At 37.3% G+C, this 16665-nt stretch overlaps 1 protein-coding gene across 1 annotated transcript in view; it reads left to right on the top strand.

Moving 5' to 3' along the window:
- The window catches only part of LOC111513749 (nose resistant to fluoxetine protein 6), a 34691-nt gene extending 20835 nt beyond the window's left edge, over window positions 1–13856 (top strand). The window contains exons 8-11 of the mRNA XM_023169974.2: window positions 1150–1300; window positions 5742–5937; window positions 11079–11221; window positions 13603–13856. Of these exons, the coding sequence (XP_023025742.2) occupies window positions 1150–1300; window positions 5742–5937; window positions 11079–11221; window positions 13603–13731 (619 nt within the window). The 3' untranslated portion in view covers window positions 13732–13856. The remainder of the gene's footprint in view (window positions 1–1149; window positions 1301–5741; window positions 5938–11078; window positions 11222–13602) is intronic.
- The last annotated feature ends 2809 nt before the right edge of the window (window positions 13857–16665 follow it).

Genomic DNA, 16665 nt, shown 5'->3' with positions numbered 1-16665 from the left:
CCAGGGCAATTGATTTCGCGTCGCTCACGAGCACTCGGCCTTTAGCAGACTACAACTTGGCGAATTTTGCGTCGTGACTTGGGCCTGCACTCGCACAAAATCAAACTGACTGAATGGGCTCTGGATTAGTTGGCAACTGATCCTAATTTCCATCGAAAAATCATCTTCAGCGATGAGGGTCATTTCTGCATGAATGGGTACGTCCATTTCATGCCAAAAATGTCACTGTTTGGTGTGAATTTTGGACTGGCGTCGTCATCAGTCCATATTTCTTCGATAAAGATGTTGGCTAGGCCATCAGGGTCAACGGCGAGCACTTTAGGTCAAAGAGTACCAACTTCCTTTGGCCAGAAGGGTCCAATGCAACCTGAAAAAGTCAGTGTTTGATGTGACCATCCGCCTTATTGGAGACTCACTTGTGTGATGGCTTCATCGGTCTATATTTCATTGGCCAGGCCATTACTGCCAATGGCGAGTACTATAGTTCGATGATTACCAACGTTTTTTGACCTAAATTGGATGATCTGGACACCAACGACATGGGGTTTCAACAGGATGGCGCTACATGTGACACAGCTCATGTCATACTGGATATTCTGCTAGACTTGATTCAACTGTCCTTGAAAGAGGAGCCTTAGTAGTTGAGAGCGATGATATCTCCCCTTACTAAGACGCCATTGATGTGAGCGATCTCATGCATTCATGGTTCATCTTAGTATCACTAACTAGGCCTGTCCGGTATTGAATCATGAAATTGTTGTGTTTGGGCTCTAGTTCACAACTAGTTGCCTTGCAGTTGAAATTGCAATGGAAGACAGACAACGAATCTCGTTGGCGGTCGATGTCGAAGCTTGGCTCCGCAAGTTTACCACCTTGAGGAGCCTCGTTAATCTTTAATACTCGATCTCATAGATGGCGTCTCTGTCAGGTGAGATGTCAACGCTTTCACTCAAAATTGCGACTTTTAGCTCGAAATGTCGACTTTGAACTCAAAATTTGGACTTTGAACTCGAAATTACGGCTTTACTCTCTTCTTGAAGTGGGACTTTTCAAGAAACTAATAATAAAAATGTGTAACCCTTTTTCGCTTTCGTATATTTCCGTTTTCACTGCTTTTACTTGGGATTGATAATAAAGTCTATCTTTCAGAAAATTTTATGACCTGTATTTTATTACGGTTGATAACCAATGGCACGATCAATTTATAAGTTTCAAAGGAAATTCAATAGGGTCCATAATCGGATTGGCATATGGCTATTTATTTTACAAAAACAAAAACAAAAAACTGTTCGAAAATAATGTAAGTATACCTACGTTCTTCTCAGATTCGATATTTTCGAAACTAAATTCAGTGAACAATTTTTCATCAATTTGAAATTTTCAACGAATGAACATGTGAAAAAATTTTGAAAGTATCATTATTCAAACTCAAATCGCTGTATAAATTCAACTGTCAATTATCTGAAACTAGTTCAGACTGATATCTAGGCATAAAAAAGTCTCAGAATAATGACTCCATTCAACAAGATCTTTCAAGTTGTTTGTTCAGTTGTATTGTTCAGGTTAGTTCGCTGGGTTATTCAGGGTCAGTGTATACATATGACTTGAAAAATGTGACTTCTCATGGACAGTTTGCTTGATGTCCTTGACAGAAGAAAAGTAGCTCTGTAAGCTTGTCATCTTGAGAAAGAGCTCTGCAAACTGGTCATCTCGGTAAGGACAGGGTGGGTAGCGTATAATATCAAACGATGTTATACTATAACAATTTTCAATTAAACGTGATTCATTAGCAACGTCGCACTTGAAGTGACCAACGAATAATCGTCTTACCAACTCTGCAGAGGCGTACCAAAATAATATTTTTATTTATTTAAACACATAGGTAATTACGTAAAAATTGTTATAGTAGGTGGCGCTACCTGGTGTCAATGGTAAAACTGATTACATTTTCTCATTATGCCTAATACAGTTCTTCAAAAGAACAGACAAATTTAATAAATAATTATTATGTTCCTTTTATATATGAAGAGAAGAGAAGTTTCAGAATCCATTGACTCGCTCGAGAGGAATCCTATTATTATTTGGTCGAAAACAGTGTCTACCACCCCGTCCAATCTCCACATTTTCTCTTCTTCTTTGATCGCATGGGCTACAGTATAAGCCCAATCTTCTTTCCGCATCCGTTCCATTGCGAGTTCTAATAGACGTTGGACATCAGAAATTTTATATGTCACGTTTTCACGAGCTACGTATCCCTCAATTTGAGCCGAAATTAATTCTATCGGGTTTAACTCGCAATGGTAAGGAGTAAGTCTCAAAATGGTGATGGCTTCAGCACGAGCTAATGTATCCACCACATGCTGGCGATATCTGTCACGATGCTGTTTAATGATACTCATAAGCTCGGCCTTAACCATGTCCTCGGAAAATGGAATTTCTTGTTGTCCTAACCAACTCTGCATGTCTGCTTTTCTGGTGGTCATAGTTGGCAGCTGTTCTACTAATCGACTGTGATAAGAAGCGTTATCCATTACTATTACTGAATTTGGCTCGACTTGTGAAAGAAGTGATTCAAACCATCCTTCAAAGCGTTGGGCGTCCATGTCTTCGTGATGATCCCACGTCTTTTTGGATGATAAAATTAGTGCACTATTGTCTAAAAAGCCACTCTCACTACCTATATGGGCGACAATTAGTCATTGCCCTTTACCCGTTGGTCCGCGTAACCCTCTTGATAAACCGTCCACAAATGCTTGACGATAAGTAGTTACAGTAGTATCTTGCCAGATCTTAGATACTGTGTGATCAACATTCACCCACCCAGATAATGAATTTTTTTGTGAGCAGAACGCATTTTTCTAATAGAGCGAAGATATCTCCGTCGCCATGAGACTATATCTTCTCTTTCTATTAAGACAGATTTACGGGATCGTTTGGCATATATAAATTTTAAATCTTCTTTTATTATTTTCCTTAACTTCTCTATGCTCATTTTTAGAATGAAATCATTATCCATTACCTTTGTCCTAATAGATTCGAGGGTTGGCGCTTTATTCTCAAACAAGAAAGAATGAAAGGTATAGCGTACAAAATTTTTCTGGTACTCGTCCAGTTCAATTTGTTTTATTGTACCTGCCTCGTTTTTTATTCAATGTCACTTCAAATGAACTGATTGGCATTGTGAGGAAGCTATTATACTCATTTGAATCGAGCCTGAAATGGTGGGCGCCACAGTATATCTTTACGGAGAATTAAATAAACCCATTCACTTCAGACCTATCTATATTATATCATCTTCTTTTTATTTATAACATGTGACTCAATTATCAAAATACAGGGTGTAACTGAATAAGTGTAAAACATTTGGGAAGGTGATTCCTCATCGAAAGAAAGATAGGATCTTTTATATAAAGAAACTTCATTGGAGCATCCCTTGTTTGGATACAGCCCCTTAAAGGGGGTACATAAAATTTGTATACAATTTTTTTCACAAGCACTGAAAAAGTTACAATATTGAAATCAACCTGACGTTTTGTACTACCAAAAAGACACTCAACCAGTAATTTATTTGGTTTACCCCATGGTTGTAAGGGGTGGAAAACGCAAGCCCTAAAATTTCTTTCCAATGTAACTTTTTGTCTTAATATTTGTTTACCATTTGTAGATTTATTTCCGATAGCCTGTTTTATTCTAAACAAAAAATGTCTCTTGGGTGTTTTGCCCAAAAAAAACCAGTTCGCAGCAAAAAATTATTTTACGAACAACTACAGAGATACATCGTCATAAAGGCGAACTGGATTTATTGTTATTTTGTAGTTAGTACCTGCATTAAACGATTGAAGTGTAATAAACAAAACTAATTTATTATTAACAAAACACACAACATGTAGAAATCATAGTAAATGTTCAATATGTCTACCTTTAGATATTACGCATACGTCTAGACGTCGGCGCATTGAGCCACGTATTCGCTCAAATATTCCTGGAGTCTCTCTGATTACCCTGCACGCATCGATGATGCGGTTTCTCAAGTCCTCTACATCGCGAACAGGAGTACGATAAACCAAATGCTGTAAATGGCCCCAAATTGAGAAATCGAGACGATCGAGATCAGGGGATCGAGCGGGCCAGTTCTGTGATCCTCCTCGACCTATCCACTGATTTGCATATGTTTCTGTTGAATGCTGACGTTCTACTTGACTAAAATGGGCGGGAGCCCCATCATGCATAAAAAACATATCCCTTCTGACACCCAAGGGAACTTCCTCCAGCAGTACTGGATGCACTTCTCTTAAAAATTGAACGTATGCCTCACCATTTAATCGAGGAGGTAGAAAATGAGGCCCAATTAAATCATCTCCAATAACTCCGAGCCACACGTTAAAAAAAAACTGTTCTTGATGGTTAGTTTCGACAATAACGTGAGGGTTTTCATCAGCCCATATGTGGTAATTATGCAAATTGACAATCTTGTCCCGAGAAAAACTACATTCGTCTGTGAATTCTATCGTCTTCACAATTTCTTCTAATTATTTCCAGCATCCAATTGCAAAATTCAAGACGGTTCGGAAAGTCTCGCGGTAACAGTACCTGTACTCGTTGCAGATGGTAAAGGTATAAGAGTTGTTCCTTTAAAATTCGAAATACCATCATATGATCAACATTTAGCTGGAAAATAATTTTTCTAGTACTGGTAGTAGGTTGTTCTTCATTCAAATTTAGTACTGCTTTCTCAAGCTGTGGTGTTCGTACTTCTCGATGGCGACCACAATCCTGCGTTCTTTGTCGAATGAACCATATTCTCGTAATCGTTGATGAAGTCAAGCAAATATTCTATGTGAAGTATGCTGCCGTTTAGGATACATTTCCACATATCTTCTAGAAGCTTCTAACCCATTCCCCTGCGACAGACCGTAAACGTAATGCATATCAGCCATTTCCTCATTTGTGAATGCCATTTCGATAACAAGTGAATTATTAAAGTAACAAATTGAAAACAGAACAAAAACACACAATTAGCATTAATTCAATTAAGAAGATTCACAAACTGACAGCGTCATACCAATTTAATTGTCACTATCGCTAATAGCGACCTACTAGATAGATTAGTTTCGTATTTTCGCATTTATGACGATGTATCTCTGTTGTAGTTCCCAAAATAATTTTTTGCTGCGAACTGTTTTTTTTTGGGCAAAAAACCCACGAGACATTTTTTGTTTACAATAAAACAGGCTATCGGAAATAAATTTTTTATTGGTAAACAAATAATAAGACAAAAAGATACATTGGAAATATATTTCAGGGGTTACGTTTTCCACCCCTTATAATCATGGGGTAAACCAAATAAATTTTTGGCTAAGTGTCTTTTTGGTAGTACAAAACGTCAGGTTGATTTCAATATTGTAACTTTCTTAGTGCTTGTGAAAAAAATTGTTATACAAATTTTAAGTACCCCCTTTAAGGGGCTGTATCTTAACAAGGGATGTTCCAATGAAATTTCTTTATATATAAGATCCTATCTTTTTGATGAGGAATCACCTCCTTAAATGTTTTACACTTATTTAGTTACACCCTGTATACAAACGCAAATCGCTCACGGGTTCAACAACCCCTGTTCATTCTTGAATTTTCAATTCACTGGCATTTCGAGACACACATTATTCGATCTTTATCTATCTTATATCAAAATCATTTTGACATACCTGATTATTGATTCATATACTGATTCAGTATTTTTTTAGGTTACTAATCAGATTATCTATCATCTAATGTTATATGGATTGGGTCTTGGTACCGTTATTATTCCAGGAGTGATCATGCTGGACAAGGAGACGGAACACGATGTATTTTGGGCTTCTATGTACACAGCATTTGGGCGACCGATTTTTATATTTGGCATTGGTTTTTCTATATTTGGGGCAGTATTCGGATTGGGGTGTGAGTAATTCAACACTTTCATTGAGTCATTTCGAATAAAAAGTCTATGAAAAATATGAAATATCGCTTTGATAATGCCATCATGATGTGGTTTGTGATGCACTATTTGGAACATTTGGGGTAGTAATGAATATTACTGGAGTTTGTTCCTAACACCAAACTTTTGATCATCTTCAAGAGGAGGATTAAACTTCAAGAGGAAGTTTGGTGATCATTTGGTGATCAAAACAAGTGTCGAGGTGTTAAAATAACGGTTTGGTGATTAAAAACAGATTGAAATAGTATTCTCTCTTCTCTTCTTCTCAATGTCTTTTCAAATGTAAGAGTCAGAATTCCAGCACAAGTTTCACATTTTTGTGTCGATCAAATTTGAGTGAAGTTTTTCATAACGGTTTTCTCATTTGTGTCTTTAACATCGACCTATTTATTTTCACTGTTAACATGAATTTCCAGATTCCAACTAACCATTTTACTGTTTGGTTTTAAGAATGCCTTGTGTTGTCTTCATTGCGGACCATTTTTCTCTCTGAGAGCACATTTGGAGTCTGCGAAGGGTACCATTACGAAAAATGAGGAGTATGGTGGTGGTATAGCATATTTCACCTGAAAAGAAAGGGAAATATTTCAGGAGAGATTAATTCTTGGAAAAGTAAGGTTTTGGTTTTCTACTGAATGGAGAAAAGTTTTTTTTATAATTCAGTATTCATACAAAACTCTTGGTTTCGAAGTTTTTTTTCGTTTTATTCAACGTGTATATGAAAATTGTTTCGAGAGGGCTTTTTCTTTCAGTCTGCGTCTTGAAGTTATTTCTTTGCATATTCTTCACATCTGTGAATGGTCAATTTTGTAATTGATCACTTCCTTCCTTCCTTTGGAAAATTCCCAAAATTTTTCGTTGCATAAAGATGGAGAAGTAGAAAGCCACAATCCTTCTTTCCCATAAATTGATCTCTCCTACAAATATACCCCTTTCAATTCGAACTAAAATAGTAGAATATTACTGGAGTTTTTTCCCAACACCACATCCTTATTTTTAACACCTCGGCACGTGTTTCGATCACCAAGTGATCATCTTCAGAGAGGAAGATTAAACTCCTCTTTGAAGATGATTACTTGGTGATCGAAACACGTGTCGAGGTGTTAAAAATAACGATTTGGTGTTGGGAAAAAATTCAAGTAATATTCATTACTACACCAAAGGTTCCAAACAGTACATCATAAGTAAAATAGTAGTCGTTTACATCAGTTACATACATATCAATCTCTATATAAATGTGGCTATGAAGATGATTGCTCAAATGATTCTTTTAGGAGAACTCATGTCAGATGTGGGCACTTTATTGAAGTAATCTGATGAAAGTTTTCTGTAAACCTATTTTAACATTGGCCTAATCTCACCCTACGAATGGTAACTGAAAAAGTATGAGGCACTGTATATTAAGACATTTCCATTCCGAAAAATCTTCATTCTGTGCAGTAGAAAGTCATTCTTTTCGTCACCAAAAACACAGCTTCAGTTCAACTTTTTCGTTTCTTGTTTTCTGTTGTTATTTTTCACTCTCAACATTTTTTGTTAAAACTAGTGTTAAAACAATTGATTAATATTTACAGTCTAATGGTAAAAAATGATGATAATTTCATATACTTATAAAATATTATTTCAGAACAAAAATATTCACTATTTTATTCTACATGCAGTATTTTTTTCTAAAGCAGGGAAATGAGAGAAATAAATAACAGAACATTCAAACAAAATAAGTAGATGCCCAAAGAAGAATGAAGAGACGTATATAGACTACTTCTGAACAAAACTGAAAATGAATACTTCATTGATTCATTACAAAATAGCGATAATAAATCAAAAACCACTTGGAATGTAATAAATTCTCTCAACAAGAAACATTGAAAAAATGAAAATGTTTTGCCTTGTATCACTATGAATTATGTAGATCTAGCAAACAGCTTCAATTCTCACTTTCTGAATTCTTCGCCTCTTGTCAGCTAAGAAAAATCTTGTATTTGGGTTCACATCACATCAACTAGGTGTCAAAATTCAATACTTTCATATCCAATCAATGAAGAAGAAATCATTCATGCAAGTAGAAAACTTAAAAACAAACTGAGTAGTAGTACTGATAATTTTCCCCCTACTTTCTACCGTACTCTGTCATATTTTTGATATTTGTTCACGTTAGAGTCAGGAATACTACATGTATTACCAGATCAAATGAAACTGGCAGTAGTGTAACCACTTCAAAAAAAGAAGAACAGATATGGGTAAATATAGGCCAAAAAATTTGTCGACGGCTTTCTCTAAGTTATTCGATTTGATCATATCAACTAGAATTATAAACTTATTAAATGCTCATAATTTGTTCAATGATTTCCAACACGGTTTTCTCGAAGGAAAAAATACAGGAACAGAACTGTTTGATGTCATACTTGTGGTATTTTTCTGGATCTGAGTAAAGCTCATGTGGCCCATTCTGTTTCAGTACAAGAGCTGTCTCATTATGGAATCAGAGGTTAAGTCTTAGATCTCACGAAAACGTAGGCAGATTTTTTTTTTACTCTGACATAGCTGAGATTCATAAAGATGTTACACAAGAAAGTGTGCTAGGTCTTTCGTTGTTCATTATCCATGTAAACAGTTTTCTTGATATTTTTGAAAACACCAGCTGATGATTCCCATCTCGTCTCACCTCTCGGCTGCCGTATGAATTTTGAAAGTAACATACGAGGCCCGACTATTGAATAACGAGACTGCACGTCTAGAGGGCACCTTAGAGGGTCAGAGAAAAAAATGAGTAGTGCGTTAGGTATCTGAAAATCTTCTCTATTTACGTACCAAAACACGTTTTCGTCAATATTATAGTATTTGTGCAGTAGCGGTTTGAAACGAATGTGTTTTTTTCTCGTGCCGAAAACCATGTGTGACAAAAAATAGGAGCAACGAATCATTCTCAAATTTCTCGTTGAACAGAAAAAAAATCGACTGAGTGCTATACATTGTTGCAAGGGGACAACTTCGGAAACAGTAACCATAATCAACTAAATTGTGCGTCCAGATCGTCGAATGAGCATCCGGATGATTGTCGAGGCTGTAAACGCCGATAAAGAAATGATTAGAAATATTTTACACGAGGAACTACACATGACAAAAGTCTGTGCGAAGTTGGTGCTGAAAAAACCTGACTACTGACCAAAAGCTCTTGCGTCAACAGGTCTGCTCAGATTTCTTTGAAAGGTTAGAAGAAGATCCAGGACTGATCAAAAACATTATTACTTGCGACGAAACGTGGATTTTTCAGAAACAAAGTGACAACCAAGTATGTCCAAATCAAAATTCAAGGCAATGTTGACCGGCATTAACGGTATCGTGATGATTGAATGGGTTCTAGAGGGTAAGACTGTCAACCAGACTTACTATTTGTCAGTTATGGAAACACTGCGAGAATGAGTTCGTGAGAAATGGCCCAAGTTGTGGAAGAACAACTCGTGGATTTTGCACCAGGACAACGTATCTGCCCCTAACGCGCTCTCTGTGAAGTGGTATTTGGCTGATAAACGTACTCCAGTGCTTGGACACGCGCCGTAGTCGCCAGATTTGGCACCGTGTCACTTTTTTCGTTCCCGAAGGTAAAATCTGTTTTGAAAAAAACCAGATCTGAGTCGATGGAAACGGTGAAGCTTGAAACAATAGGGCTCCTAAAGGCCCTCCTCAAAAAAGACTTCCAGCACAGCTTCGATCAATGGAAAAACGTATGAGAAGGTGTGTGGCGAGGAGAGGACGGTTTATTGAAGGGGAGCATTCGAATGTAGAATAATTTTTATAGTAAAACCCCTTCTTCATAACCAGTCTTGTTAGTTAATAGCCGGACCTCGTATTGGATGTTGTTTCTTCATCCTCAACATATTTTATTCATTATGAACTTTTTTGAACAGTCAAAACTAAATGTAATGTTTTCAGAACAATTAATACCTCCACCATTGCTCTAGAGTTTGTGAAAATGGGCGCTAAAGAGTTATATTTTTCATCATGGACAAGAATGTTAGGGGTCTATCTAGATGACAAATGTTCTGCAATTAGAGTTTCAAGAAGTCAGTTCAATACAGCTGCACTCAAAAGAGCATTGTATCAAACGATCTATCGTTTCCTTAAATACGGAGTTCTGTATGCATGGAGCTCCGCCCCCCAAGCATACCCTGAAGCTACTGGATTTCATTCAGAAAAGAAACATCCACCTGATTAGAGATACGAATATCACTTGCAACATTGATGGTCTGGAATATCGAAGAAAGGTTGGAGATTTGTCTATCTTTTATAGATACTTTCACGGGAAGTGTTCAAGTGACTTGGCACATTTGGTTCCACCAAGAGCGTACATATCAGGAATACGCGACGGACTGTGGCTGCTCATCGCTTTGAGGTTCAACTCAGTATACCTCGAATTCCACTGTTTAGAAACTTTTCCAATTGGAGGAAAAACTGCGTTTGTGTGGAATACACTTCCTGAGAATGTTTTATCGATTGAATTCATTTCCCCAGCGTATCAAATCCAATGTGAATCACTACTTTTCTCACAGGCACCGTTCTCGGAGCTCCTTGAGGATTTTCCTGTAGTGTTTGTGTTTGGTCCTCAAAAAAAAGGCAGATTATAAAAAACATAAAACATTGAAAAATGCGGTCATAATTTGTTTGAACGTCAACCTTATCTTTCATTTTATACAATGGCGATTGTGATGAAAAAAGGCATCAGAAAAAGTCTGTAATAAAAAGTATACCTTTCTCTGACGCATGCGCATTAATTTTTCAGGTCAGGGTTATTCGTTTGTTTCGGCACACACTATCCATATTGGATTAATAAAAAAATGTTTAAAATATGTTTTTTTCCGTTAACCAGCTATTGCACCCCTACGAACGACAACCTTCAGGAGTCGAAACTTGTGCGAGCTAAGGACTAACTAGGTCTTACCTTTCACCGTGTGATTCCTTTCGAATATATGCGAATTCCTTGTGCACTTCCTTTTCCTCCTCATCAATATCCCGGAAGTGGGCTCAGATGTCTTTTCATTCAAGATGAAAAGTTTCATGAGGGTTGTAGGATGCAACTTATGACTGATTCAATTTTAACTTTCAGGGATCACTAAGAGTGTTATGGAGTGGCCGCCAGCTCAAATTCTAGCAAGATTATCGTATGTTGCCTACTTGATTCACTTATCAATTCTATTTTCGAGGGCTGCTAGTTCAAGATTTCCCATATATCTCAGTGATCTTCATCTGGTAACTATCAATAACATTTTCAGTTTCATCAAGTTTCAGTTTCATCACGAAATCACTCATTTTCATGAAGAATAATATGACTACAGAAAATAATGGTCTCAGAAATTGTTTTTCCCAATTAACGGGTTTGGTAATCCAGTATTATTGTTTCACGAGGATGAGTTAGATGAGCGGATCCATTTTTCTCAAAAAAATCTTTTCTTTCCAACGTTTCGAGTTCAATTATATTCTTCTCGAAAATGAGTTTTTTCATGTTGAAAATATTTTATTGAATTCTGATATAATCATACGAATTAAATACCTATTAAAAATGAAAAACACTGATGTTAAATTTTCGACACAAAGACATGAAACAAACGAAAAATGAGAAATGGAACTTTCTATGTTTTTTGCCACTGCGGTTGCTGTATTTCTTGATACTGAAGGGTATAGAATCGACCATAACTGGCTGGATCTATGCCATGCTAGTAAATAGAACTGCAATTACGACTCTTCAAGGCGAGGCCAATAGGTTCAGGGTCACCAGAGACTGCCCTCAAGGTGGGGTACTATCTCTCCTTCTGTGGTCGCTCCTGATGGATAGTCTGCTTGATGCCCTCGACAGAAGAAAAGTTGATGCCTGAGGGAGAAGATGTCTGTCGATTCCAGCAAAACTGTGTTAATCTCCTTCACCAAGAGGAAAAACTCAGACTATTTAACGCCACTTTCCTTCAATGGTGAGGTCATTCCATTCGGACCGCTCACTTGGAAAAAGTTTTACACAAAGCCAGACTGTCTCTATGGATATGTCGATGGATTTGTGGTAAAACTTATGCTTTAGGTCCCAAACAAATCCACTGGATTTATGTGATGTTTGTCAGATCAATGATTACCTATGGTGCAATTGCCGGGTTGCCGAAGGCTTAACAGAAAATGGCCCAAGTGAAGCTCTCTGGCTTACAGAGGCAGGCTTGTCTGGCTATCAGTGGTGCCATCAGTACCACACCCTCAGCGGCCATGGGGCTTTTTCTAGATCTATCTCCTCTCTACATTTTTCTGGAGATAGAGGCTAGATGGACTGAACAGACTTGTGCACATTGCCAATTGCACAAATCAATTTAATGCAGAGTGCAACAGACTGTTAGTTGACACTGGAAATCACAACATTCTGGAAATGACCTCTGACTTCATGCCTCCAACTGTCAACTACGAACTGCCTTATAGAGTACTATTCTGGAGTAGAGAGGACTGGATCTTCCGGGAGAAAGAAATACTGAGAGCAGATAGTTGTTCGTTCACAGATTGATCAAAAATACCTTCCGGTTCTGGTGCAGGTGCTCTTAGTCGCAGATCCAAGTCAGAGATATCTACCTGCCTAAGATCTTTGGCGACTGTGTTTCAAGCAGAAATTTACGCTATTGAATTGTGTGCCGAGAGATTGGATAAAGCCAACCTCGCACACAAGTAAATAAAAATATTCTCGGACAGTCAAGCGTAGTTGGTAGCTCTTGGCTCCTACCGAGCAACGTCTAAATTGGTAGCAAATTGCCAAAAACGTCTCTCCTCGATAAAAAGACTCAACAGATTGTCTCTGATCTGGATTCCTGGCCATACTGGCCTAAAAGGCAATGAAGCTGCTGACTCCCTTGCAAAGGAGGGTGCTGCTTCGTCGGAGCAGAACCTGTCATAGGCATCGCTTTAGGCTAAGCAAACATTGAACACCTGGATGGCAAGAAGATTTATGGACTTCTGGCAGAATCTTCCAGAATTGGCTCACTCCAAGGCGTTTATTCACCCTTCGAAGATTGATACCAAACAGTTGTTGGACTACAGTAGGGATGAACTACGATGTCTAACAGGCCTTCTTACAGGTCACTGTCATTTGAACCATCAGAGACTTGGACTGTAGGAAGACAGTGTATGATGGCTCTGTTTGGAAAATGATGAAACATCATATACTTCATGCCTGCCCCGCTGGGGACCGAATCAGGTTCTTAGAGTTCGGCAGAGCCGTACTCTTACCATCTGACCTGAAAGAACACTCCCCTACAAACTGATAGGCTTCGTTAAGAAGCTGGGTTCATTTGGATGAGTGTGAATATGTGTGAGCCACAATAAACCCTTGCGGGTTACGGTGGAGGGTCGAATAACCCACTCACTTTAGATCTAACCTAATCTATCCTACCACTGTTATTTGCAACTAACGTTACTGTAGTTTCATACTATAAGGACATTTTTCAAACTTACACATTAATGTATAAGTAAATATTGTATGAGTATACACAGAACATAGAAAGTTCCATTTCTCATTTTTCTTTATGATTTCGTGCCACATACTAACGGTTACATCAATCGATTTATTGAAACAAACGAATTCATCTCTACAGCAATATTATTTTCAGATATATCATTTTTGTGGAGATGTGGCAGCATCCTACATAGTAGCATTTTTCACGACTCTTCTTATTGAAATGCCTATATCTGATCTACAGAAGTTGATGACGATGAGAAATGACAAAAAGGAAGAATAAAAGGTAGAAGTCTGTATACTTCTGGATTGTGTTCAAGGCAACTATTGATAACACTAGCCAACAATATTTTGTACAGAAAGTGAACTTGTAAGATATTTCAATTGAAATAAAATGAAAATGATGTTGATTTATTTTATTCTAAAAAATTAAAACCTTTCAATACTTGAAGTTTTTCATTCTGATGAATGATTCTCGTCAGAAGTATATGAGAGTTCAAAATGACCAGCTCTGGATTGTTCAAACGAAAATCGCAGAAAAAACTATTGGTCTCTCATACATTATAGTTCAAATCATCATGAGTTATTTTCTTTATAATGTTCGATTTTTTGTATGACGATAATTATAGAATTTTCACAATAAATATCATTTCAGATGTCGGTACACGGTAGTTTTATTAGTTGGACTGGCACATCAAACTATTCTACAATGTCTATCGTATGACAGTAGGCAATTACGAAACCTAATTAGATGAAGATTCATTCTGGAAAAAATGATAGATTTTGAAAAAAACGAATACAATACAATTCTATTCTCATACTAGAATTCACAATGCCGGAAAATACTTTTCGACGTCTAATCAGGCGAATTTTGAAACAGCTCAATATCAACAAGACGTCTGGTTACTAATGAAGTGCCCGGCATCGTACTTAGAAAGTACCTACGATGTACTTACTTACAATGCGACCTCCAAAAACACACGAGGGCACTAAATTACCTGTCAGCTAACGTCAAGGACAGGTGGGTATTTGCGGCTAAGATAAACAATGGAGACGGGAGTGGGTAATCCAAATATTTCTAATTTATAAACCAAATGTTGAAATAAAAGATTAAATACCTACCTGAAATGATTTATTCTATGGTCTCAAAAAAACAATGGTATGAGAACTTATCTATCTTATAACGGCCATAAAAAAACAACGACAACGTTTTCATAAATCAAACAACATTAATTCAATAAGTTTCAGCTGAACTATAACAACAATTATCAATATAAACGTATATGCACAACAAAGTTACACAAACATTAATTCAATGATTTTCCGTTTAACAATAACATCAATTATATGCACGACACATTAAACATACATAAATTCAATGACTTTCCACTAGACTGTAACACCAATTATAGATATAAACATATATACACGTATATACGTGGCAGATAAAACCTACACACAGTCAATACCCCAATACAGATATGATCAAAAGCACGTAGTATTACCAGTGCGTCGATAACGCAAATAAGGAATATCATGAATCACCGACCACGCATATCAGGAATCATGTCCCAACTCCAAAGTTTGCTCTATAGTATGTCAATGAAATGCCATTTCACATTCAACGTATGAAGCTAAATAGTCTGCAGAAATTAAACTTACCAAGTAAGGTTGGCAAAAGTTAGCGTCGCGAGAGCTCTGGCGCATGCGCATACTATGTCATGAATTATTCATTTAATTTTCGCGTCACAACCACAAATCGAATGAATATTCGGTTACAAATAGATCAGAATTCAGAAAAGTAATGGCATAAATAAGTACATAATGTTCAAATGTCAAGTATACTTGCGTATTCCAACGGTGATCCTGAGATTACTCTGGTTCCAACGATGATCCTGAGATACTCTGATTCCAACCGTGATCCTGAGACTACTCTGGTTCCAACCATGATCCTGACACTATTCTGGTTCCAATGGTGATCCTGAGACTACTCTGGTTCCAACGATGATCTTGAGATACTCTGGTTCCAACCGTGATCCTGAGACTACTCTGGTTCCAATCATGATCCTGACACTATTCTGGTTCCAATGGTGATCCTGAGACTACTCTGGTTCCAACGATGATCTTGAGATACTCTGGTTCCAACCGTGATCCTGAGACTCTGGTTCCCGTATTTGATCCAATAACTGTTGTAGAGGTTGATTTCCGCAATGTGACTACTGACGTTGAAGGAGACCAGAGAATATGATAATAAAAAAAACTCCTGGCCAGGGGGTTTCCTATACGTTTCTTCGTGTGCGGTACTCTGCACGGAAGACCTACTGGGACTTGATGAGTGACTAAGGGCCTTCTGGTTTCTTATGAATCTGATTTTCGGAAATCCTTACATCTGGCACAATGACATCGGTAACCACCAAAAATCCTCTAGAGTTTGAGTTTCATACTGCAAATATACATACCAAAATAACCAATCAGTCTTCCACTATATATTCCTGACTTGTAGAAAAAATTGCCATCCGTGAAGGATGGCAAAAATACAACCGAATATATCCTACAAACCAGTTGGATGGTACCCTTGAACTATCAGCCAAGCTCAACGAAGGTCAACACGGAAATCGAAGAGACTACCACATCTGACAGCTGTTCAATCAACACTACAAGCACCAAGGGGGCGCTGTACATAACATCATATATCAAATCCACCACAGCCGCTCGAGACATCATCATCAACGAAATCAAAGGTAGGTACAAAATGGATTGGGGGCCTTGAACTTTTTCGTAATCGATGCACTCATCTATTGACTATCTATCAAATATGCCTATAACTATGTCCCGATGACCTCGTTCAACTGTTTGTTTTACTGTCTACTTTTTGAAGTTCATTCAGATTGAAGAATTTATATTTGGATTATTATTTTGGAAAACACTAGTTGAAAAAAGAGAGTAAACTTATTTTTTGATAGACATTTATGTGGAGAAATAAATATTTCCGATTGAGGCGTTTTCACAAGTGAGGATAGTTTTTGAAAACATTGACCATTCAATATCCAATTTTGAAGCAAAATTCATGAAAACAAGTTAATGACTGATCGGGCTCTTTTTGAAGTCAACTTTTCAGTTTGGCCTATATATTAATTCACCAGATTCTCCATTGATTTAATTTTATTGTTGTCAGATTGTAAAAGCTTACCGACTCAAAAAACAGTGAGAAAAATTT

Source organism: Leptinotarsa decemlineata, unplaced genomic scaffold (genome assembly GCF_025532065.1).
Source record: "Leptinotarsa decemlineata unplaced genomic scaffold, Ldec_3_MD MMD2_tig00026307_RagTag_RagTag, whole genome shotgun sequence".
In the NCBI taxonomy this organism is placed as follows: domain Eukaryota; kingdom Metazoa; phylum Arthropoda; class Insecta; order Coleoptera; family Chrysomelidae; genus Leptinotarsa; species Leptinotarsa decemlineata.
Note: the sequence above shows the minus strand (reverse complement) of the source record. Positions and strands in the feature narration are given on the sequence as shown.